The 25,642-nt window shown below is 35.9% G+C and overlaps 2 protein-coding genes across 6 annotated transcripts; one reads left to right on the top strand and one right to left on the bottom strand.

Moving 5' to 3' along the window:
* Positions 1-3,841: 3,841 nt before the first annotated feature.
* LOC107779783 (rust resistance kinase Lr10-like) lies at positions 3,842-11,818 on the top strand. Of its 5 annotated transcripts, none has more exons than XM_016600270.2 (7): positions 3,842-4,049; positions 5,326-5,426; positions 9,115-9,545; positions 9,974-10,051; positions 10,203-10,235; positions 10,346-10,375; positions 10,641-11,818. In XM_016600270.2, the coding sequence occupies exons 3-7, from the start codon at positions 9,242-9,244 to the stop codon at positions 11,783-11,785; spliced, it is 1,590 nt and encodes a 529-aa protein (XP_016455756.2). In that variant the 5' UTR covers positions 3,842-4,049; positions 5,326-5,426; positions 9,115-9,241; the 3' UTR covers positions 11,786-11,818. The 5 variants fall into 5 exon arrangements, with proteins under 5 accessions (XP_016455756.2, XP_016455757.2, XP_075095733.1 ...); XM_016600271.2 differs by having other exon boundaries at positions 5,312-5,426; XM_075239633.1 differs by lacking the exons at positions 3,842-4,049; positions 5,326-5,426 and adding an exon at positions 7,809-7,947 and having other exon boundaries at positions 10,641-11,135; positions 11,292-11,818.
* LOC107779782 (rust resistance kinase Lr10-like) lies at positions 5,833-9,104 on the bottom strand. The gene is made up of 3 exons (XM_016600269.2): positions 7,824-9,104; positions 7,218-7,247; positions 5,833-7,127 (listed from the first exon to the last, which is right to left on the bottom strand). Exons 1-3 carry the CDS (start codon positions 8,494-8,496, stop codon positions 6,016-6,018), a joined length of 1,815 nt encoding a protein of 604 aa, XP_016455755.2. The 5' UTR covers positions 8,497-9,104; the 3' UTR covers positions 5,833-6,015.
* Positions 11,819-25,642: the final 13,824 nt, after the last annotated feature.

Genomic DNA, 25,642 nt, shown 5'->3' with positions numbered 1-25,642 from the left:
TTTTACTAACAAATAATTCCATAGGTTTATTGCATTCATAAATTTCTTCGCCAAGATTACCATTCATCTTCTCTCTTATTTTCTCAAAAGTACTATTTATGTCAGGAACTAGAGTTTTATAATCCAATCTTTCAACCATTAAAACTTGTAGCAAATACTTCAAATACTTCTAACTACTCATAATAAACTAGTTTGAAGCATTGGAATTACCTCTAGTAGATCAATCTTGAAAAATCATAACTTTTGGTGATTTTTGTATTCTTGAGGATTTGATGATGAAATCTAGTATTTGGATGTAAGAATGATGTTATAACTCATGTATATTAAGTAAGAATCAACCCAAAACATCATTAATAACTTACCTTAGTTGATTGGACTTGATTTGAGCTCAAAATCATCTCTTCACCTCAAGAAACCTAACCCCCAATACACAAAATACTCTCTTCCCCCGATTTTGTATTTATAGGCCCAGATTTCTGGGTTTCGGATGCGGCCCCGGATGCTTCGCATCCCCACTTCACTTCTCTTTGAAGCTATAATGCAGACTCGGATGCTATGGCAGTATTTCACTGTCAGCCTTCGGTAATTTGATCATAACTTCTTGTAAAAATGTCCAAATGATGAACGGTTTGAAGCGCTAGAAACTAAACTTGAATACCTTTCATTTGATAGGCTGTAATCCACATAACTCCTTATATAGATACGCTCATCCAAAGTTAAGTCATGTGCGTACTCATTTGGAACTTTAGTCTATCATGTAATTTTCAACTTGACTTGGACTTAGGGATATCCTTAGACCCCACATCACTTATAATATTCCTCTTACACTTATTATCATATTCAATTAATATTCATCATATTAATAGTCCTCATCTGCACACAAAATAATATAATTAGCACACATCAACTTTCTTAATAGCGCTTAAGTACTTTAAAAATTTTCGGGGTGCTACAGTAGAGGTCGAGGGGGTCGAGGCCGTGGAGGCTCCTCCAATCAAGGGTTCACCCAATCGTCTCAAAATCGTGGGTTTCAGAACTTTGCTCAGACCAATACTACTCCATCTCAAGCTTCAACCATGTATGAAATTATTTGCCACAATTGCGAAGGTAAATGTTATCTTGCACGCGTGTGTCCATCTCCTAGGATTAACACTGGCAACAAAGCTTACGGACCACCCGTTTCTAATTTAGCAAGAACCTCTTCTGCTCAAAATTGGTTAATGGATAGTGGCACCACACATCATCTCACAACTGATCTTAATAACATGGGTATTCATTCTAAATATCAAGGCCTTGAAGAAGTTACGTTAGGTAATGGTTCAAAACTTCCTATTTCCCATGTTGGTAAAAGTTAAGTTATTATTTATGATAAAAAGTTCACTCTTGACGATATCCTACATGTTCCAAATGCTAGTCAAAATTTATTATCTATTAGTTTGTTTACTAAGTCTAACAAAATTTCAATTGAATTCGTTCCTAACCATTTTTTGATTAAGGACTTGGCGACGAGGGAAATAAAGCATACAAGCCAGGATAAGGCTGGATTATATTCTCTTCCTCTGTTGAACTCATCCGCACTTGCTTCTTATGCTGCGTCCCTTGGAGTTTGGCATGCTCGTTTGGCTCATACATCCTATCATACAGTTCGTCAAGCATTATCGTCTAAAGTCATTGTCCCTTCATTTAAATCTTCTAGTTTATGTTCTACACGTGTTGTTAGTAAAAGTCATAAAATTCCCTTTCGTGAGTTTAGTTTTCAAGCCTCCGGGCCTTTAGACTTAGTTTGTTTAGATGTTTGGGGTCGTGCTCCAGTTGTTTCTAATGAAAGTTATAGGTATTATGTGATTTTCTTTGATCACTTCAACAAATATACATGAATTTATTTTCTTCGATTAAAATCAGAAGTCTTCTCCATTTTTATGCAATTTCGTAAAATTATTGAAAAATACTTTGGTAGTCCCATTAAAAGTTTTCAAGCAGATCGGAGAGGAGAGTATCAAGAACAAATTACTTGAGAGATAATGAAATTGTGCATCATTCCTCATTATCCTTACGGACAACTTATGCGGGCGCATACAATTATTTCTATATTTAAACAACAAAAAATTTCTTTGACTAATATTTTTCATTAAAAGAAGGAAAATAACTTTCTTCGCTCCATTTAAAATAATTTCTAAATTACAGAAAATGTTGAATAATGAAACATAATTCCTTTTCTAAACGATGTTCGCTTCCATACTTAACACACGTTATATTAAATTTGCACTCATTATTATAGAGGAGTAGTATTCTAAACCCATTGTCTTTTAATTCAAAATGTTTCTGTCGGTCTTTTGGGAGAATTTTGTGAGTAATAAATTAATTAAAATTCACTTAGTCAGCCATTAATTTTGGAGTTATCTTTTAGAAAGGACACGTTGAGCTTAGGATACCCCTTAGTTTTAGGTCATTCTTAATTAGTAGTAGTAACTCAATTCTAATGTAACAACACGTGTATTTCACTGAATTTGTTTGAACTTTGGTACACTAATATTCTCTTTCTGTGACATTGTTTTTGTTCTTTTCCATGTTGTTGGATGTGCTTAGATCTTCTCTGGCTTTATTATTGTCAGAGAATACTAAGTAGAGTACATCCTTTTCAAGAAATAGTTGTCAAGTAGCACTTTAGGGATAGGTCCACATTTTCTACAATTAGGCCAAACAATAGTGATATATTGGCTTCTATTATTTATCTACGAAAAAGGTTCAAATAGCCCCTGAATTATTGAAAATAGAGTAATTATACTCTCCGTTTGTATTTGGGTACAAAATTACCCTTGCCTGTTAATAAAGTGGTTCACTTTTGCCCCTTCCCACTAACAAACTCCACATCAAGGACAATTTTGTACCCAAATACAAACGGAGGGCATAATTGCTCTATTTTTAATAGTTTAGGGGCATATTTGACTCTTTTTTCATATAAAATAATACCTTTTTGCTGAGTTGAAAATTTATGTTGGAGAAAAAATCTTCTCTGTAAAAAAAAAGAAGGGAAATGAATGTCTTGCCATATCTTTTACATAGTAATTACTAAGATGACGAGAAATCTCACCGGAAAATCCCTCCGGCCAGCTGATCACAACCTCCTGCTTCACTTTTTTTACTTATTATTTTCTTACTGGATCAAATTCGTGTGATTTGATTTTTATATTCTTTGAACTCCTAAGTCCTAGCATGTAAGATAACCAAACAATACTCCATTAGAGGGACTCGAATTCAGATCTGCTCAAAAGATACAATGCCATTGTTCATCATTGATGTATTCGTAATAAATGACCTTTTACATTGTAATATCAATTCTTAATGCAAAATCTTATTATTAGAGTACAAAGTAATTAATGATGAATTTTTTTTTCTGTTTCGTCTTCCTATTTTAATTTGCAACCGCATATCGATACATCCATAAGTTACTATCACAAATTTCACTTTTACATTTCTCTAATGTGGGTATTTGGGTACAAAATAGTGCCCTCCTTTAAGTACCAAATACTAATTTTTTTTTTTAAGTGCTAGAGGTTAATTTAGTGAAGACGAAAATAAAAAGTTGATGTGTTTGATAAAATAATTATTTTTCTATTTAAAATGACTGAATAACATATAAACTAAAAATAGGCTTAATTACTGTCATATTTTTAATTTTAGATTAATTCAAATACCCCAAATTACTATGAGTATCGTTAAGTTATAAGCTGATTAGATAAACTTATTTTAACAAATGTAAATGATTTATTTAAATAACATAATTTAAATACGTGAAGGAAAGAAATTTAAATTTTTGCTAAATCATCACAAGCAAAAGCTAGACTTCCATTGGCTCCTCTACGAAAGAGCACAAAATTACTGTCTTTCTTTATTCCCTACGAGCAGAAGTATCACATAGAACGATAATGGAAGCAGAAAGAAAGAAATATGGAGTTAGGGTTTTTAATAAGGGAAGAGTCTAATTCTCTCTAGATGTGATTAATGTTGTAAATCTGCCACGCAATTAACCCTATACAACCCCAATGCTGGTGAGATTACTGGAAACCCTGCCCCTCTACAGATTTTTTTGTTTTGTTTTGTGTGTGTGTGTCTTCTTGAGATGGTATCTATATAGTGAATGCATCAATCAGTTTATTCAGTTGCAGATATTTAGAACAGTGAACACCAGTGTAAAGTCTTCATTTGTTGGGATGAAAGCAATTGGATGAATCACTACATTCTGGTTTGGGATTATGGTGTAGTTGATTGATTAATTCTTGTTCACACATTACAGTATTAGAGCTTCACAGTATTCTTGTTCACACATTGTAGCTTTCTTTTTTTCCAGAATATGCTTGATAATATTAGAAAATCTCAGGGCCTCCCAAGATATCATAGCAGATACCATACATTTGCACATTTCTTTAATAATAGTTCAGTCAGCTATGATTGCTAACATTTCATGATATCTTACTTGTTTGAGGTATGGAATAGAAAAATTTAAGTGGAGAATGTGTTTATGCAATGACAGCAAACTGTTACAAGGAAAATATCAGCCAAACTTGCTTGGGAAAAATAAGGGTATATTCACCTGTAAAAAAATAGAGAAGAGATATCCTATATTCACACCTTATATTAGTCGAATTATCATTGTAGAACCCACGAAAAAAAAGACATCAACTTGAGAAGTTAGCTCCTGCAAATGGCAAACCAGAAACCAGCTAATATTTTTGTAGAACACTAGGCAAATATTTGATCTTGAGAAGCTTGTTCATGCAAACGATGGATATGTATGTGCTAATAGAGAAACAGCAAAAGAAAACAATCAAAAAAGAAGAGCAGCAAAAGAAGACGAGTAGTACTCTGAGGCACGGCCTTGCTATTCATTTAAAGCTCCCCATACTGCTTGAGGTAAGAGCTCATCTAGTTTAGATTAAAGACGAGAATTCACAGGGAAATCAACCGTGTGTTCGGCCTTGTATCTCCCTTCTGCAGAAAAATCAAAACAGGTATAATTATGAAATCTGGAAACCAATTCATATATAAAGGTCGTGAGTGTCAGGTCCTGTTTCTTGGCGCCAAAAATGGGCAAATGGGTGCCAAGGCAGGCAGTTGGCATAAGCATGCTTCGCACGTTGAAGGAAAATGTTATCTTGAAGGCTTGTTGGCAATGTTTGATTTTATTCTGTTATATTTTTTCTTCATCTGCGCATTATAAAGCATGAGTGCTTTGTGCTTCAAGCCCCAATAAACTTGGGTGCTTTTCTATGTTTTTGCCTTTGACATTTCTTTCTATAATATGTTATCTTAGTTTCTGATTTATAGGCTGTTAGCTTTCAAGATTCGGACTCCTATCACGCAGCAGAATATTTTAGTTGTTCAAAGCAAATGATTGATTAGGCTACACACAGGTCGTGCCAATTCAGGTTCCTCTATTTCCTTGAAATCTATGAATTGTATCTGATACTTTCTTCACATATTTTGTTTTTTTATTAGTTCTTTCTAGACATAAAACTATAAGGTCATTATGTGTCTGTGTCATGCTATGCGCTATTGTAGAGATATTGTACTCCTTTTGCAAAGTATTAGTGGGTGTTTTCTTCTGACATGACCTGAATGTGGTAAGTTTTCAGTTAATTATATTCTTAGTGTTGCATTAGTTATGCAGAGATTATATTTTCTTATATGGCTAATCAAACATTGTACTGATGCGGCCTAGCTAGCAACACCATTGTGTTATTCTATGATGGATTTCATCCGAAAATTATTTTACTGATGTGGCCAATCAGATGATCCCTTTGGGTACCTGTAATAACTTTTGAGAGAGCGTTAAGTTGAGAATCATTTATTAGAACAGTTAACTACTTAATGTTACAGGGAAAAACAAACTAGACACAGTCACAATAATTATCTTGCACATGTAAAAGAGTTGTGTCGTAGCACTAGATAATTCAACAGATATCTAATCAAGTTACTAAAATTCAAGCTTCCACTTCCATTAGATGCGGCTTCCATTCATTCTAGTTCTGATATTTCACTCCACTCTTCTCTAGAAGGGCATTCCGTCAGTCCAGCTCCTACGTGGGTGGTGTATCTTGCTGTAAAAGGCGGAGGGATAGTTAGATTGCTCCCATCTCCTTCTACCATTTGAGTAACAACTTTGATGGAAGGTCGATCCGTTGCATTCCATTGGATGCACCAAAGTCCTATAATGGCCAATTTCCTTACAATTATGATATCATCATCTTCCTCAATCCTGATTTTTAACACCTCACCTTGATTCAGCTGTTGATGAATCCACTCGGGAAAGTTCATTTGGCTAGTATTGGCTTTTGCATCAAAATTCTTCCTCCCTCCAACCATTTCAAATAGCATCATTCCAAAGCTATAGACATCAGATTTATGAGACGCTTTTCCAAAATTGCTGGATAATACTTCTGGTGCAATATAACCCATGGTTCCTCTAGCTTCAGTCATGGTTACAACACTTTTCTCTTTAGAGCATAACTTGGCAAGACCAAAATCAGAGATCTTTGGGTTCAAGTTACGATCTAACAGAATATTTTGGGGTTTGATATCGAAATGAAGGATTTGTTGGTCACATCCTTGATGAAGATACTCCAGTCCTTTCGCTATACCCATAGCAATATTTTGAAGCTTCTTCCAATTAAGGATAATGTGATCTTTGGAACTTGCTGGAAAAATGAGTTTTTCAAGCGTCTGATTTGGCAAATATTCATACACGAGAGCGTTTCTGAATCCATCAGCACAATAGCCAACTAGGCGAACCACATTGAAGTGGTGGATTTTTCCCATTGCTGCAACTTCATTAATAAATTCTTCCCCATTTCCTATGGAGTCATTTAGCACTTTGACAGCAACATGAATTTCATTAGAAAGTGTTCCTTTATAAACAACCCCGTAAGCTCCCTCTCCCAATCTTTCCTGAAACAGATTTGTTACCTTCTTAAGATCTGCGTAAGTATATCTAGTAGGCCTGAGAGCTCTGTAGTCTTCCAGAAAATTTTCAACTCTCGCTTGATTCTCTCTTTCTATTTTGCTTGAGCTATAAAACTCATAGAGTGCCAACATAATAATTCCCAAAAGAATAAGACCTAGAACTCCACCTGGAATATTTCATCTCCCACATCATACAGAAGGCAACTAAAAATGTGTAAAGGAGAAAAGAATTATACGAAAATGCATAGAGTACATACCTGCAATCAGTGGTTTCTTTAATGTACCAGCTGTCAGAATCAAATTAAATTTTTTGTTATAGCAAAGAGAAGTGCATAATAGTTTTGTCAAGATAGTAAACATTGATGCATCCAAAATATTGTTTTCCTGTGCTTACACAAAGATAGTTTGGTTTGAGGCTGAACATGTATTAGGCTGAATTTCAAAACTGTGACCTTCATATTCAGGAATCGGAGTTACTGCACTCCAATCAAGCTTGATGTGATTTTGATTTCAAATATTTAATTGGATTTGGGGACTTGGCTTAGGCTAGTCTAAATGGGTTCATGCTCTCTTCTATTTCGTGTCTGTTGTTTGTTTTTTAAAGTCATGTAAGTGAATCCTGTTTCAAGCTGGCTTATAGTTTTCCAGTGCAGTCTATCCTGTATATCTTGCTGTTCTGTTCAAAATACTTTTCATTAATCTTAATAGTATCATGTAAGCGTATTTGCAGTTTCTTATTGGCAGGAGAAGATAGACCGGAATAGAAAGTAAGCAGGGATTGGAGGTGTTTTATTTATGGACATATACGTTCTCTTTTGTAATTAATTATGCAATCAAAATACAACTTTGAAAAGAGTTAATACCTTTTGTAGTGTATGGTCGGTCGAGACACTGAGTTCTCAGTTGCTTGGTATAGTTCTTGAAGCCACAATCCTTACCAAGACCTTCACAGTATCTACACTCCGGATTTGACCAACGGAGTTGAAGGTAATTGTAAACTATTTCATAGGGAACTGATGGAATTTCGAGAATCTTTTTGCAAGTTGTAGGGGGGAGATAATACAAATAACTTGAGGAGTCGATAGCAAATATTGCTTTGTCAGAGGCACAAGGTTGTTGGGTCTGATAATCTGCTGTGATACCAGAACATTTGAAAACTGAATAGTCAGCTAACCTAAGATAGGGTTCAACAGTGAAAAAGAAAGGAGATGTTGATAAATTAAGGTGGACTAGCGTAAGAATAAGACAACGTTCAGGATCATAAAGGCGAATCTGCTGAGACATATAATCAATTATTTCAACAGATAGTCTAACTGAATTGGAAAGGGTGAGTATAGTTTTGTTTTTGCTGTCACAAAATAACTCGAAGCCAGGATAGCCACAATATTCGGGCTGATGTTGAAGCCTGAAGGGAAAATGAAGGCTAGGGCCATCACTTCCACACCTGGACTCTTTGCAATCATATGCTCCTTTACCGGCCATAGCAAAAAATACTATGTTGATGAGAAGTAAGTGCAAGAGGGAAAAGATGGTCATCTCAACTGGAAGACCTTAAAAATGAAGCTTGCAGTTGTGCCAGTGGCAAATACAGAACTTCGACAAGTCTTGCATTAATCTGTTTAAAGGTATCCTGCTTTCATGCAGGGGTCCAGGGAAGGTCCGCACCCCAAGGATGTGATGTAGACAGCCTACCCTAATACAAGTATTAGTCTGTTTGCAGTACTAAATAATAAAAATTTATCTCCATCCATGGATGACTGGAATACAAAGAAATTTGTTACTACAAGACTTGGATCCTTATGTAGAATAGATGACTTTGCTTGTTGGACTAAAAGTCAATATTGATGTCTCTTTCTTTAGTTGACTATGGGCTAAATAATTTTATTGCTTGATCTGTCTACACTCTACATTATCAAGAAAAGTCTTGCACCCATAATTTGACTTGTTAGAGTGAGATGTAATGACTCTCTTTCTTTGTGAAGACTTGGACTTTTGTTTTATTTAATGACTTAATTTTCTAGAGTCTACAGTATTAAGATAAGTCTTGCATCATTATTTGACTTATTAGAATGAGAACATATTGACTTCTCTTTCTTTGTGAAGACTCGGGACTTTTAGGATTTAATGACTTCGTTTTACTTTCTTTTGCAACAGCATAATTGGTTTCCTGTGGGCCAAGAAAAGGAGAGGGATGAAAAATTGATCTTCTTGACTACTACTTGCAGTGTTTGTCACCGGTGCCGAAAAGGGAAATACCCAAAAACAAACACACACAAAAGAAATGTCTGGAGGAACCATGTTTCTTTCAGTTCTTACAATTCTCATCTTCTTGCAGCTCTCTGACACCCCATTTGCTGAACAGAATCAGCGGTGTGCACCTTCTAGTTGTGGGCATATTAAGAACATCAGCTACCCCTTTCGATTGAAAAATGATCCAAAGCATTGTGGCGACGAAAAGTATGAATTGAGCTGTGAAGGGAATCGCCCCATATTCACGATATTTATAGAAAATTGGAATGGGTCTCTGAACTACTATGTGCAAGCCATCAATTATGATAACTCCACTATCCGCCTTGTAGATCCTGGTATAAGAGAACAAGTTCTTTGCTCTCTTCCCCAGCATTCAATTACATTTTTCACTCTCCCTTTTCAATTTGGTTTTACTAAACCTGATGGTTCTTATGCTCCTTTAGCTGTGCCAATCACTATTTTCAGCTGTCCATTTGCCATGAATTCTCCCGCCTTTGTGGAAATCACTAATTGTCTCAACAGGAGTGATGCTTCCAGTTTTTCTTCCAAGGGACACACGTATGCAGCTATGGGCAAACTATCACCATCTAATTTGAGAGTGGGGTGTACTGTAAACCTCATGTCAATGACTTCATGGACTATTGATGATGCAATGTTTATATTTCAATCTTAGAGCTGCATAATGCTTTGGCATATGGGTTTGAACTTTCATGGTTTCGTGACATTTACTGTAACAAGTGCGGCCATGATTATGGTTGCGAAGGTGAAAATTCAAGGGATGTTCGCTGTGTGGATTACACCTGCAAGGTTTACAATTTTAGATTCTTCAAAACCTTATGTGGTAAGAATATTCCTGATGTCTTGCCAGAACTTAAGACACTTTTAGCATTTTTCTATGTAATCTGTAAATCTCTCTCATTCATTTTCTCACCCTCTCTCTATTTTTTTTTTTGGTTTTTTTTGGATATGCTCTTTGAACAAACACAATCAAGTTACTCAAAGACACGTTCTCCGCGTTCTTGCAAGTAAGCATTCGTTCTATTGTCAATTCTGGTTTTATACATGCTAGGATAAATAAACGGTAAATAGTTGCAAGTGAGATTAACCGTGTTAGTAATTGTTGATGTTCTTGCAGGCATCATCCCATGGATGCTTCCCATATTTGGTAAGCCATATTTGTTGTCTTCCCATATTGTCCAATTTTTTGTGTCATACTTTCCTTTTTAGTCTATCCCCAGAATTATGTCATCCTTATTTAGAAACAATTTAACTTTAAACTTCTCATCCTCTCTTTATAAGATGATTTAAAAGCCACACAAAAGTCTATGGTTTTACCCCACAAATTCAATAGTCTTTCTTTCTCACCTAAACATCGTCCGCAAGTCAAACACCGCCACACAAAAGTCTTACTTTATGATGGTTGCACACAGGGCTTAGCATTGTGGCAAGAATCATACTATTCCCATGCATATTTGTGTTTCTAATGATTGAATTACGAAGAAGGCATATGTCGATCTTTGATGCAATTGAAAGTTTCCTGCATAGTAGAAACAATTTCATGCCCATTCGATACCCCTATTCCAACATAAGGAAGATGACTAGGAATTTCAAAGAGAAACTAGGCCAAGGAGGTTATGGTTCAGTATATAAAGGCAAACTTCAAAGTGGTCCTAATGTTGCAGTGAAGATCTTGACCAAGCCCAAAGCTGATGGGCAAGACTTCATCAATGAGGTTGCCACAATCGGGAGGATTCATCATGTTAACGTGGTACAACTTATTGGCTATTGTGCTGAGAGATCTAAACGTGCCCTCGTATATGACTTCATGCCTAATGGATCACTTGACAAATACATCACATCCCGAGAAGGAGGAACTCTACTGAGCTGGCAAAGAAAGTCTGAAATCGCTCTTGGAGTTGCTCGAGGTATTGAATATTTGCATCGAGGTTGTGACATACAAATTCTACATTTTGACATCAAGCCGCATAACATACTCTTGGATGAGAATTTCGTTCCAAAAATTTCTGACTTTGGTCTGGCCAAATTATATCCAACTGATAACAGCATCGTTACTCTAACAGCAGCAAGGGGAACAATCGGATATGTAGCTCCAGAACTGATCAACAGAAGCATTGGTCCGATATCTTATAAGGCAGATGTTTATAGCTTTGGAATGTTACTGATTGAGATAGCAGGTATGAAAGGAAACTCGGCAGCAAGAGAGGATATGTCAAGCCAGTATTTCCCATATTGGATATATGATCAATTCGACAAGGAAAAGGAAATTGAAGTACTAGACGAGACACATGATGGTGAAAAGAAGATTATAAAGAAGTTGACTTTAGTTGCTTTGTGGTGCATACAAATGATTCCGCTTGATCGTCCCTCAATGACTAAAGTAGTGGAAATGCTTGAAGGTGAATTACAGACTTTGCAAACGCCTCCTAGGCCTTCTGAATCACTGCAGCCATCTTCGTTGGAATTCAATCTGAGTTCTTCAATAGGTTCAACTGAGTCTATGATGTTGCTCGGGAATTGTTCTGATTCTGCACAAGTAGATGTAATTATTGGTTGACATATGAGTATACCAGAAATTGTAACATTCACATTATGTAATACTCGTGCACTCCCTTTCTGTATTTTTTTTTTTTTTTTTTTTATATAAATATTAATTAAAAAGGTTTATTAGACTTTCTCAAAGCACATGCTACTATGGGATTGTTCCTCCAGAATAACGTTCAACTCTTGGTCACAGACATAAACATTAAAAATGCCAACGACACTATTTTTTGATTAGGAAAAGGTAGAATTTAAACATCAATGACATTATCATCATCAATCCTACACCCCAATTTGGATCCACAAAAACCCTTGCCTCCGACCAGCAGACAAATGAGAACAACTCCCCTTGCTTCTTTTTTTGCTCCATTTATGCGTGGCACTACTTTATTCGTTCAATTTCAGGAATCAGCCAGTAGAAATGACCGGCTGCTGATTCCCCATAGCTTCATTGCACAAAGCATCATGTATTCACATAGCGTACACCCCTAGAGTGTGATATAGATAGCAACGAAAAGAAAATACATAACTTTTTGTAAAAAGAATCACACATCTTTAAGGCAAAGATAAAATTGCTTCTGCCTTTGGAAACCAATGTTGGCATAGTCTTTATATCGAACAGGTAGAGTGCATTTCATGGAATGCCTTTTACTCTAAATTATACTACCCGTCCATCTCCCAAACAATTGAGACATCGCTGTACCTTGTGATCATCGCAAGTAGGACAAACACATGGATTTATAAACACAGGATCATACAGTGGAGACCACCTTATTGTCCTTTCTGTAACTTTCTATTTTTATGATATATGTCTTTTTTTGGTATCTCTGGACATGGTTTTGGGAAATTAGAATGTAACAGCTTATAGTTTAGGTAAAAAATGTGAGTTTTACTATGGTCAATTGTCCATTCTGCATAGATTCATTCTCGTATTATGCTTTAGATGGTAATGTTTTAATTGCTTTGCAAAGAAAGCTACAGTATTTATTAAGGACAAGAGTGCAAGTTATTAGTTACTGCCGATGCATAGAACTTAATATCATATATTAATGCTTTTCTTTTTCCGGCTATTATCAAACCTCTCTATAAGGGGTTTAAAAACAAGTTATGTTCGTGATTAATTATCCTGATATTATTTTTATTAACTGTTTGATATGCTGTATTAATTCTGGAATTGTCAATTTTACTGCTTTATCCTGGGATAGCTTATCCTTGTGGTCCGGCCCTTTCCTGAATCCCGTGCATAGCGAAAGCTTAGTGCATCAGACTGCCCTTTATCCTGAGTTTACTATTCCATCCCCTGACAGGTATAACTTTTTCAGATACTATTTTTATTCATGTGATAGTAACCAAACAAGGGATAAAGCGGTACTAAATTTTTATCCCAAGATTATTTTTGCTTATCCATCATACCAAATAATTTTTAATAGTTTTATTTGTTTCGATATTATTTTTGGCTTCTATAGAGGTTGGCTATTATACACTTATAACAAATTTGACATTTAAATATTATTTGGTTATTACAACAAGAAATATCCCCCCCTCCCCCCCCCCCCAATGAAGAAAACCATCTTTTAAGACAGGAAAATTGTCCAAAAGTAGAGTGGAAATGACACCTAGCAATTACCATAACAAGGGTTATAACAAGAGGGGGTGTCATAAAGCTGCTAGAAGCAATACTGCCTCCTTTTAATTGGTTGATGTAGGATGTTGGTATTAACAGTGATGCAAGAATACAATATAACATGCCAAGGATGGTTAGGATGAGAGTTTTACACACCCAAGTGGCTTCAAAATTCAAAATGTAAGTTCTAACACTACCTCTCATATTTAGGTGAATTCATTCTCTGATTTTCTGTTGGATTTTGGCAGCCAGAAATGTCATCTACAAACTTTAAGAATGCGAGGTCTTCATTAGAAGTAACTGGAGATCTAGGCCATCAACCAACAAGAGGTGTTAAATGGAAAGGCCAAGAAGCTATGACATCAAAGTAGCTTCAACAATTGAGAGGCAAGAAACTCATTCAAACAAAGGCTAAGGCTGCTAAGTTGAGCCAGGAAAGCACCACTGCAAAACCACCCAATTGATCAAGATACTATTTTGTGGATGAATATACTACAATAGATTGCATTATGATAAAATATTAGGCAGCTATAGACTGCATTTCTCATTTTGTTATCTTATGGTGTCTGTTTTGCTGCTTCTACAATGAGAACAAATAGATATTTTGTTATCTCATTTTGTGACTATTTAGTAGGCATGTTTCTTTTAGGTCAATGAGAGCAAATATGTGTTTTTATACAGTTTATGCGGCTGCCGTATTAAGTCTCTTGTGTGTCTATTGTTGTGATTAAACACTAAAAATAGATGTATGAAGATACACACTTGATTGATTGCCAAGTTCCGGGCATACAAAGAAACAACAAGAACACACCTACAACACTTCAAAATGTAAAAACATCACTTCATTAGAAATAACACTTCGTTACATTCCGTTGAAAGGTTCCATTCAAATGAAAGATCCATTACAAACATACAAAATGATACCTACAGGCAACAACTATATACATATTGAGATGCCAAAATTAGATTTAAAATGGCGACCTCATTGCATCTTCTTTCAATGACATTCCTGGATACCTACAAGCAACAAGTATAATACACATCCCCAATATAATGAACCAAAGTATATTTTCCCTAGCCTTGGACCTAGCCAATTTGCTCTTCCACTTATTTTCCTTCTCTGTCATCTTTCGGCTATTATCAAACCTCTCTATAAGGGGTCGTTTGGTTTGAAAATAAGTTATGTAGGGATTAGTTATGCTGTGATCAATTATGCTCGTGATTAATTATCCTGATATTATTTTTATTAACTATTTGATATGATGTATTAATCCTGGAATTGTCAATTTTACTGCTTTATCCTGGGATAACTTATCCTTGTGGTCCGGCCCTTCCCTGGATCCCGTGCATAGCGGGAGCTTAATGCATTAGACTGCCCTTTATCCTGGGTTTACTATTCCATCCCCTGGCAGGTATAACTTTTTTAGATACTATTTTTAATCATGTGATAGTAACCAAACAAGGGATAAAACAGTACTAAATTTTTATCCCAAGATTATTTTTGCTTATCCTTCATACCAAATAATTTTTAATAGCTTTATTTGTTCCGATATTATTTTTGGCTTCTATAGAGGTTGGCTTTTATACACTTATAACAAATTTGACATTTAAATATTATTTGTCTATTAAAACCATAATTATCCCAAACAAATGAAGAAAATCATATTTTAATGTTACGAAAGATAAGAAAATTATTTAAATTTAAATTCTCAAAAGGTATGCATATTCTACAAAGTAAAAATTGAAAAAAGCTAATAAAGATTTAAACTCTAAGGTACACATTACAGCTATTTGAAAGTTAAATTCTTTCAAGATTGATGTAAGAAATATGTAATTGTAGCTTGTTTGGTAGATTCCAATCTTTTAGTGGTGATGTAACGCTTGAATTCGCGAACATTTGCATCCAAATTTTCAATAAAAGGGTATCCGACCTATTATTGTTAGTCTAGAGATTCTATTTCTATAAAGATGATTGTTATAGAAGGGTAATTTTATAAAGATAATACTGTTATAAAGATAGATGTTGTTGTTGTAGGTAAAATTTTTTTTATTATAAAGAGGTAAAATATAATATTAAAAAATTAATTCCGAAAAAAAAGAGCTTTACAATGAAATGATGTTATACATGATAGCTGTTATAGATAAAAGAGGACTTTATTAAGGAGTTCAAGAAATATACAAGTAGCTAGACAATTCTCTTTACGTTTTCTTTATTTTATTTCATTCTTTCCTAGCTATTAAAGAGTTCAAGAATGATGTGTGACTGCATAGAATAAGTAAAAAGAAAGGTTTATTACTAGCAGTCTAAAATTGACAAAGAAAACGATAACGAATTTTCAATTTCCGTGTTGAATATTCTGATAACTAGTAAAAATTGGCCCGGGCGCAAGTGATGAGTTGCATATTGTGAACTTTTAGCAGGGGTACCGATTATATGTGAATATTGTGAAATTCTTTAGCTGGTGTTTGTTTCAATTTACCTTTATTTTAAATTGCTAATCTAAATAAGACATTATAAATAACTTTTATGATTTCAATTTGTTATTCTTTTGATACCAATTTTTTTTCTAAGAGTTGAAAATGTGAATGGTACATTCTTATACATTCTCATTTTTAGTGTATTTTGACAATTTGTTTTTCCCCCGATGGCTTTATTTCTCTCATTGTAAAAAAAATGTATTATTTTTGGTAATTGAAAGTCTTCTTTTTAAAGTGTTTTTTGCCATAACTTTGTGCAAATGTGATACAACTATAGTTTACATAATATCATAGTTTTTGAGTGTTGCCTATGCCAATTTTCCTTCTTCTTCCTTTTTCTTGGGAATTTGGCAAACATTTTATGTTAGCAGCCCAACATACGAATAACCATCAATCACTGCGATTGTCCTCATATTCTAATCAATTATCGAGAACTTGTTTTTTTATTTTTAAATTACTTTCTCTGTTTGTAAAGCTTTGAAAAAGTACTACAATATTTTTAATAAGTAGGAAAATCTCATTCCATGTGTTTCATTCTAATAAATGCATAAAACATAAATATATTCATTTTTTTCTAAATCCTTACACTTGTTTCAAACATGAATAAATCTCTTTTACGCATTTTAGTTAATGTTCAAGAATCGCAAAATATTGGACAATTGAAGAGAAATTGTTAATTTTTTCAATATCACAACAAAAAGAAAAATGAGCAGTAAATGTGATGGTTTCAACATGTAAACCAACTAACAGAGAGTGCCTAATGATGTTAGCTATTTGAACGATGTGTTCAACTACAATTCAATTAAATCAACTACAACAATACTTCTAAATCCATATCCGATACTTTGCTATAATTGGCACTTGATTTTATTTATTCTTCACCCCAATGTGTTTTTATTGCATTTGGAAAGCAATTATTCCCACCAAATTGAAATTTTATTCATGACCTTGCTAAGTGCAGAAATATAATTTTGTATTTTCTATTTTGTTTTGTATTTTTACTATAAAAAGCACTTCTGAAAATTTAGAAAGTTTTCATTAGATTTTAAAATGTAAAAGTTTGATAGGTTTTTTCTTCATAAGTTTTGATATGTTTGATTTTTTTTTTTCGTGAATCAATGGTACTTTTATAAGTAGCAAATTTAATTTATTTTTGACGGTTTGTCAATTGAAAAATTTGAAGTAAAGTTAATTGTATAGGGTAAAATATGCTATGCTACGTGGCCGCCCAAAAGAGGGACATGTAGAGCCTAAGACGAGGATAGCCAAAACCGAAGGTAACAGTTCCGTCTGTCACACGAAAGAATAACGCTCATAACGATACAATAAATACTCTTCGCCCGGTAGCATTTAATGAAGAATATTTTACAACATTAAGTACGTTGCCCGTTACAAGGAATTTGACATTTATGCTCTCCGTTACATCTTCATCAATGACCCTCATAATTGACATTAAAGAAGAGCACGATCCTAGGACCTCCTTTCCTAGACGTAGCTATGAATAGTGAGCTCTATTATCATTGTAAGGACACAAATTTTCTAGCAAACTAATACTACAATCTACTCAAAGCTCTATTGAATTTTATCTTCTTATTTTATGTTCTTGTTCTTATTACTGTTGTACTTGGAGGCTTCACTACTAGAGTCTTTATTTCTGTCATTTCGTCTTCCTATCAAGGCTAAGTGTTATATATTTCTTCAATTATCTTATTATTTTAGGATCAAATTAATTCACTTGTCTTGAAACTACATATAAATTTAACAGTATCATTTTACGGGTAAACAGTTTGGCGCCCACCGTGAGGCCTAGATAACCGTATAATTAAATTGATCCTTGCCTTTTTCACTAACGTGTTTTGATTATTTTGTCTTAGAAAAACTCATAAGAAATGGCAGATTACGGTGTTAACAACACACAAAATCCCGAGGTTCTAGGGGATCAACCTCATTTTGAGGATTCAATCAGTGACACCCACAATGAGGGAAATGACGTCACGCCGCTATATGACAGGCAATATCCTCGACATGTTCGGGAGATAACTCCCGATGATACTGAGGGAGAACATGTCGTTGACACGGTAAGGGTCCTACAAGAACAACATGTGATCATTCTAGGCCACCTCACGTTACAGGATAAGGTTATGACGAAGTTGAAGCATGCACTGTCGGGGGATTCGAACAATGCGAATAGACGAGATCTGGTTCCTCCCTGCGCTCCCGCGAATAAAATAACACAGAGGATCGACAACAACACCCCGAGGGGCGAAATTGGCTTTGATGGGATTGGGAGGAGCGGATCTGGCCCCAATAACGAAAATGATCCCTTCAAGAATGAACTCTTACGGTTTATAGGGAAGTGAACGCCCGCATTGACCAAATACCGGGCGCACCACCGATGCAGAAATGTCCGGACTCAAAGAAGTATACTTAATTGACATACAAGCCAAGTGCGACACCAGAATTAATCTCAAAGCGGTTTAAAATGCCTGATGTGCCAAAGTATGACGAAACTTGACTTTATCACCTTTCAGATGGAGGGCAGGGCCCGTAGATCGTGACAGTCCTATATTATCGGCAGACCAGCATGTTCTCCTCCCTTGACTTGGGACCAGTTCACATGCCTCTTTCTCGATAGATATATTCCACCCTCTCAGAGGAAAGAGTTGCGATTTCAGTTCGAGCAGCTTCAACAGCGTCAGATGTCGGTGACTGACTATGAGACGAGATTCTCTAAGTTGTCTCACTATACACTTATGATACTCTCTACCGCTGCAGAGAAAGTGCGGAGGTTTGTTGCGGGTTTGCACTCTGGTATCGAGGCCACTATGGCCCGATTTCTTACGAGCTGGTTGTGGAGGTAGCTCGGAGGATCGAGGGTGTTCGTCAGCGGGGCGGAGAGAAAACGCTGAGTGACAAGTGGTTTCGATATTCAGGAGGGTTCATCGATGATCCATCTGGGGGCAGAGGTCAGTTTGTGAGGGGTCAGTCTAGAAGGCCCACATATCTAGCAACGCTGCCTCCTCGGGGTGCTCCAGTGCAACCCTATTTCAGCGCCATTCTAGAGAGCTCCTACTGTCCATGCCACGACCCGAAATTTCTACCTTCGGACCGTGATGGCGCCTAATATTTCACTTGTTAGGCAAGCCAATATTAGAATAATATTAATTATTTTTAAATAATTTTTAAATTTATTAATAACTAAAAAACAAATGCAGAAGTAAGGTCTTAAAGGTAGTGAATAATCCATAAAAATAACGGTGTCTAAATACCATCCCAGAATTGGTGTCACAAGTGCATGAGCTTCTAGAATAATACAAATAAAGGTCTGAATAAAATAAAGTTGTCCGAAAGCGATTACACAACTAAAATAAAATAGATGGGGACTTCAAAACTGCGAACGCTGTGCAGTTATACCTCAAGTCTCCTCTGAGTAGCTAAAATCCGAGCAAGTCTATGGTAAGCCGCTGGGACCAACTCCGAAATCTGCACAAGAAATGCAGAGTGTAGTATCAGTACAACCGACCCCATGTACTGGTAAGTGATGAGCCTAACCTCGACGAAGTAGTGACGAGGCTAAGGCAGGTCACTTACATTAACCTGTACGCAATATTAGTAAAAACAAAAATAATAGAAATAAATTAGGTAAATCATTTTTTAATAGTTGAGGCCAACTTAGCAGTCATAAACAATTATTATTTCAATCAATTTCCGTTGTAGCGTGCAACCCGTTTTCACAATATATTCATTTTCAACTCTCCAATATATTTATTTAATCAAGTATATATATATAGACTTTTTAATAAGTCTGTTGCGGCGTGCAACCCGATCCCCCAATGTGGATCTTTTAATTAGTCTGTTGCGGTGTGCAACTCGATCCTCCAATATATTCATTTCAATCAATTCTGTTGTGGCGTACAACCCGCTCCTCCAATATATTTATTTACCAATTCTCATATAAGAAATTACCCCAATAATTTTAATAATTAATATAAAATTTTAAGACAACAAGCATAGAATAATTATGAAATAAACAATGACGAATATCAATTTATTATGGAAATCAGGGAGAAAATAGACAGTTTAATGTTTAATATGCTAAATGCCAAGTATCAATTAATGCACATAATTCAAATAAGCATGTAGCAATTATTATAGGAATTCAAGAATTAATATTTGACAAAGAATAGGAGAGAAATAATTATTATAACAATTAATTCGTGTATTAAAACAAATTTAGTATTTTCAAATAATTATGAAAACAATTAATTTGACGACGTATAGACACTCGTTACCTCGCCTATACATCGCTCACATGCATTTCACATAACAAATAATTTAAGGGTTCTATTTCCTCAAGTCAAAGTTAACCACGACACTTACCTCGCTTTGCAATTTCAATCAATTGCTCGACCACAACTTTTCCTTTTAAATTTGACTCCAAAAGATTCAAATCTATTCACAAACAATTCTATATACTCAATACAAATCGTAGGAATTAACTCCATATGAATTTACTAATTTTCCGGATAAAATCCGAAATTCATTTTAAAAATTGACAGTGGGGCCCACGTCTCAACATTCAGAAAAACTTACGAAATCCGAACACCCAATCCGAGACGAGTCCAACCATATAAAATGTATCAAATTCCGATGTCAAATGGACCTTCAAATCTTAAATTTTCAATTTTGGAAGATTTAATAAAAATATGATTTTTCTTCCATAAATTCACGGATTCATGATATAAATGAGTATGAAATCATGAAATATAATCAATATAGGATAAGGAACACTTATCATAATTTTTCCCCGTGAAAGTCGCCCAAAATTCGCCTTACCGAGCTCAAAATGACCAAAATGAGTAAAAATGTCGACTTCCGAATTTAAGGGCTCTGCCCAGTCTTTTTCGCATCTGCGGACTCGCTTCTGCGAAGAGGAGTCCGCTTTTGCGCAAGGCTACCCCTTCCCCTTTTCCCGCTTCTACGACGCGTGGGCCGCTTCTGCGACAGCCCATCCGCTTCTGCGGACTGTTCGCTTCTACGAGGCATGGCCCGCTTTTGCGGCCAAGATTTCGCAGAAGTGAAGGCACTAGAAGCAGCAAACTTTCAGATTTTGCTTAAGTCTAATTCTTGTTCCGATTTCAATTTGAATCACACTCGGGGTACTTGGGACCCCATCTGAATATACCAACAAGTCCTATAACATAATACGGACTTACTCGGGGTCTCATATCACGCCAAACAACGCTAAAATTGCAATTCACACCTCGATTCGACCTTTGAGTTTTAAACTTTTTCAATTTTCAAATCTCGTGCCAAAACATATTAAATGAATCCAGAATGACTTCAAATTTGGCACATAAGTCCTAAATGACATAATATAGCTATTTAATTTCCAGAATCGGATTCTGGCTCCGATATCAAAAAGTCAACCCCGTGGTCAAACTTGGAAATATTTAGCCTTTAAATTACTAGTTTCCGTTAAATGGTCATAACTTGAGATAGGGACCTAACAATTAAATTCTGGGCATATGCCCGAGTCCCAAATCATGATACGGACCTACCGGAACTATTAAAACACTGATCCGAGTCCGTTTTCTCAAAATGTTGACCAAAGTCAACTCAATTGAGTTTTAAGGCTTTATTTCACATTTTAATCTATTTTTTACATAAAAAACTTTCCGAAAAATTTTATGGACTGTGCACGAAAGTCGATGAGTGATAAATAGTTCTTTTCGAGGTCTTAGAATATAGAATCAATTATTAAATTTAAATATGATATTTTGGGTCATCACAGTCCACTGGCTATTCAGGGTTCCTCCAGTCGGAGTTCAGGTCCCTAGAGTCAGACTCAGGGTCAATCATTTTCCGAATCGAGAGGTTGTTTTGAGTGTGGGGATCTTGGTCATTTGAGGAGATTCTGCACCAGGCTTCGGGGAAAGGTAGTACAATAGGGTCATTAGCCTACGATTACAGCACCAACCGCCACACCAGCCGTCCGGCCGCCCAAAGGCAGAGTGCAGGTGGGTAGGGGCCATCCTAGAGGTGGAGGCCAGTCAGGTGGCACTCCATCTAGATTCTATGCCTTTCCAGCCATACTAGATGCATTAGCCTCAGATGTCGTGATCACATGTATTATTTCTGTCTGCGGTAAGGATGTTTCAGTACTATTTGATCCAGATTCTACATATTCATCTGTTTCATCTCTGTTTGCTCATTTTCTGGGTGTTTCTCGCGAGTCCTTGTGTACCCATGTATTCGTGTCTATACCAGTGGGTGATGTTGTTGTTGTGAATCGGATCAATCGGATCTACCAGTCCTGTATCGTGACTTTCTGTGGTTATGAGACTAGACCAGATCTTCTGTTGCTTGATATGACCGACTTTGAGGTCATGCTGGGCATGGACTGGTTATCTCCATATCACGCTGTCCTTAATTTCCATGCCATGCCGTGACTATTACCTTGGCGATGCCAGAGTTGCCTAGATTTGAGTGAAAGGGTTCATTTGTTAGTGCATCTAGTCGGGTTATTTCTTTTCTGAAGGCTCGACACGTGGTCGAGAAGGGTTGTTTGACTTATCTAGCTTATGTTCGGGATACTACTATAGAGACGCTGGTGATTGATTCAGTGTCCGTGGTGAGGGAGTTCTCCGATGTCTTTCCTTCTGATCTACCAGGCATGCCACCAGATCCTGATATCGATTTATGTATTGATTTGGCTCCAGGTAACCAGCCTATCTCTATTATTCCACCGTACTGCATAGCTCCGAAAGAGTTGAAGGAGTTGAAAGAATAGCCTGAGGAGTTGCTAGCAAAGGGGTTCGTCAGACCGAATGTGTTGTCTTGGGGTGTACCCGTATTGTTCGTAAAGAAGAAAGATGGGACTATGCGGATGTGCATTGATTACCGCTAGTTAAACAAAGTTATCATTAAGAAAAAGTACCTGTTTTCGCATATTGATGATTCGTAAGATCATATTTCACTTATGTTTGAGTTTTGGCGAGTTACTTGAGTGTTAATGTAACGACCCGACTTGTCATTTTGAGAATTAGCATCCCGTTCAGCTGCTTAAGACCTCGAGCAGATTCGTAATGCGTATTATGACTTGCGTGTGTGGTCGAGTTTGGTTACCGGATGATTCAGTATCAAATTGGAAGAACAATTTTTATTTAAGAAGCTTAAAAGCAAATAGTTGATCGGAGAGTTGACTTTTGAGCAAACGACTCCACAATGGAATTTATATGGTTCCAATAGCTTCGTATAGTAATTTTGGACTTAGGAGTGTGTCCGGATATTTATTTGGAAGTCCGTAGTTGATTTTGGCTTGAGATGGCGAAAGTTGGAAATGAAAGGTTTGAAAGTTTGACCGGAAGTTGACTTTGGTGATATCGGGGTTGGAATGAGATTTCGAGAGTTGAATTAGCTATGTTTTGTCATTTGGAACTTGCATGCAAAATTTGACTTCGTTTCGGGTTAATTTGATATGTTTCGGCACGAGTTATGGAAGTTGAAAGATTTGGAAATTCATGAGTTCGATTTGTAGTGCGATTTGTAGTTTTAACATTGTTTGATGTGGTTTGAGGCCTAGAGCAGGTCCTTATTATATTTTAGGACTTGTTGGTATATTTGGTTGAGGTCCCTGGGGCCTCAAGTTTGTTTCAGGGTGAGTTTTGAACGAGTTTGGGCATTTCGGCACTCTAATAATGTTCTGGGAACAGTAGGAGTGTAGGGACACATTTTTGAGTGCTGAGGCAAAGCCTCATGTGCGGACCGCAAAATTCCTCTTGCGGTCGTAGAAAGGGGATTATGCAGGTTCGATGGTGTGACGTCGGAAGCTTATATCTGTTAATCTACAAGGAATTTGGAGATGATCCAAAAATAAAACTTGTATACCTTTGAGTCTAGTTTTCAGAAAGGCAAACCTATCATCATTTGGAAATTTGTAGCGAATGTTATGGTCAATTTAATGAAGCCTGGTAGCGCAGTGGCTGTTGAAGTGCGACCGCACAATTTAGATTTGCGGATGCGGAACTTGGAATGTGCGGACAACACAAAAATTGTGTGGTCAGCACATTGGGAGATCAGAGTGGTACCATATAAACAAGGGTTTCATCTCATTTTTCATTTTTGGACTTTGGGAGCTCGGGTTGTGGCGATTTGTCGTGGAAGTTTCAAGAAATTCATCGGGGTAAGTGATTCTAACTCAAATTTGGTTAATATACATGAATATATCATTATTTTCATCATTTAATTATTATTTTGAGATGGAAATTTGGGAAAAATTGTAGAAATTTCATAAAATAATTTTTTGGGATTTGAAAGGTGATCCGATGTCGAAATTCGATAATTGGAGCCGTCCGAATGTCGTTTCGTACAAGAAGGCTATTTTGGGATATCGGCCTAACTCCGTTAAGGTAAGTATCTTGTCTAACTTTGTGTGGGGGAAGCCACCCCTTAGGATTTGAGATGATTGTGTCATTCGTGTTATGTGAAGATTATGTACGCGAGGTGACGAGTGGGTACACAACCTATATGTGGTATTTAACCGGTTTGGACCGTTAGGCTCCTTTTATACAATTGATTGTCAATATCGTTTCATGATTATATCTTTTGTTACTAGAATTGTTTGTACGTTCTTTACTTGAAATTATTAGCACATGTTCCATCCTTGTTGTCAAGTTCACCCTTTGAATTCATGCTTTTCCTACTACATGCCTTAATTGTTAATTTTCTTGCTATTTGATTTCGTGATCTATCGTGTAGCCTTTTTCATTAGCTATGACTTCTTTGTATAGCCTCATTATTTCTTTTGCTTTTGTGGTATACCGTAGTTGGTTGTAAATTGCTTGACTAATATTGAGAGGGATCAGGTTGGTGATTATATTTTTACTCATATCTTATTCGAAGATCTACTAATTTAAATGGTAATTATATTTTTACTCTAATTGATACCTCAACTTCCTCATTATCTTATGTCGTGTAATTTATGTGAAATATTGTTATTTCATTTTACTTTAATAAATCCCATATTTATCTCGTTAAAATTTGATTGAATGTCTTAATTTGTATAAATATAATATTATATTGGATCTCATATATTTCTAAACTAAACTCATTTCATATTTTATTTGCACAAACTCTCCACTATTTTACCTTATTTAAATCCTAAATTGGCTTAATAACTCATTTGATACTTTACTATGTTCAAGTTGGAATTGTGTTTAAATTATTCATCATTTAATGGTAAGGACGAGAGTAAAAACACGAAGGGTGATGCCATGCTATTTTTATATTATATTTGTACTCTGACTGTGTTGTTGCTTAATTGCTTGATTGTTTGCTCGATTCCATCTATGTTCTCATTATTTTCATTGTTGAATTCTATTGGAAATTCTTCTATTATTGGCCTTACATTGATACTCTTTCCTTGTTAGTTTCATGTAACATATTGTGCAGCTTTATATGTCTGGTAGGTATCTTGACCTGGCCTCGTCACTACTCTACTGAGGTTAGGCTTGATACTTACTGAGTACCACTATGGTGTACTCATACTACGCTTCTACACATCTTTTTGTGCAGATCCAGGTACCCCAGAGTTATTGATATTCTTGTTAGTTGATCGAGCATTATTATGGAGACTCCGCAGGCTTCGCATTCGCAGGTTTCAGAGTCACCTTCTGATATTTTCTTGCATTGTTAATTCTACTCTCGAACAATTGTATTTAGAGATTTTCTAGTAAATTCTGTAAAGATTATGATTTGTACTACCGGTTT

This window comes from Nicotiana tabacum, chromosome 19 (genome assembly GCF_000715075.1).
Source record: "Nicotiana tabacum cultivar K326 chromosome 19, ASM71507v2, whole genome shotgun sequence".
Classification (NCBI taxonomy): domain Eukaryota; kingdom Viridiplantae; phylum Streptophyta; class Magnoliopsida; order Solanales; family Solanaceae; genus Nicotiana; species Nicotiana tabacum.
Note: the sequence above shows the minus strand (reverse complement) of the source record. Positions and strands in the feature narration are given on the sequence as shown.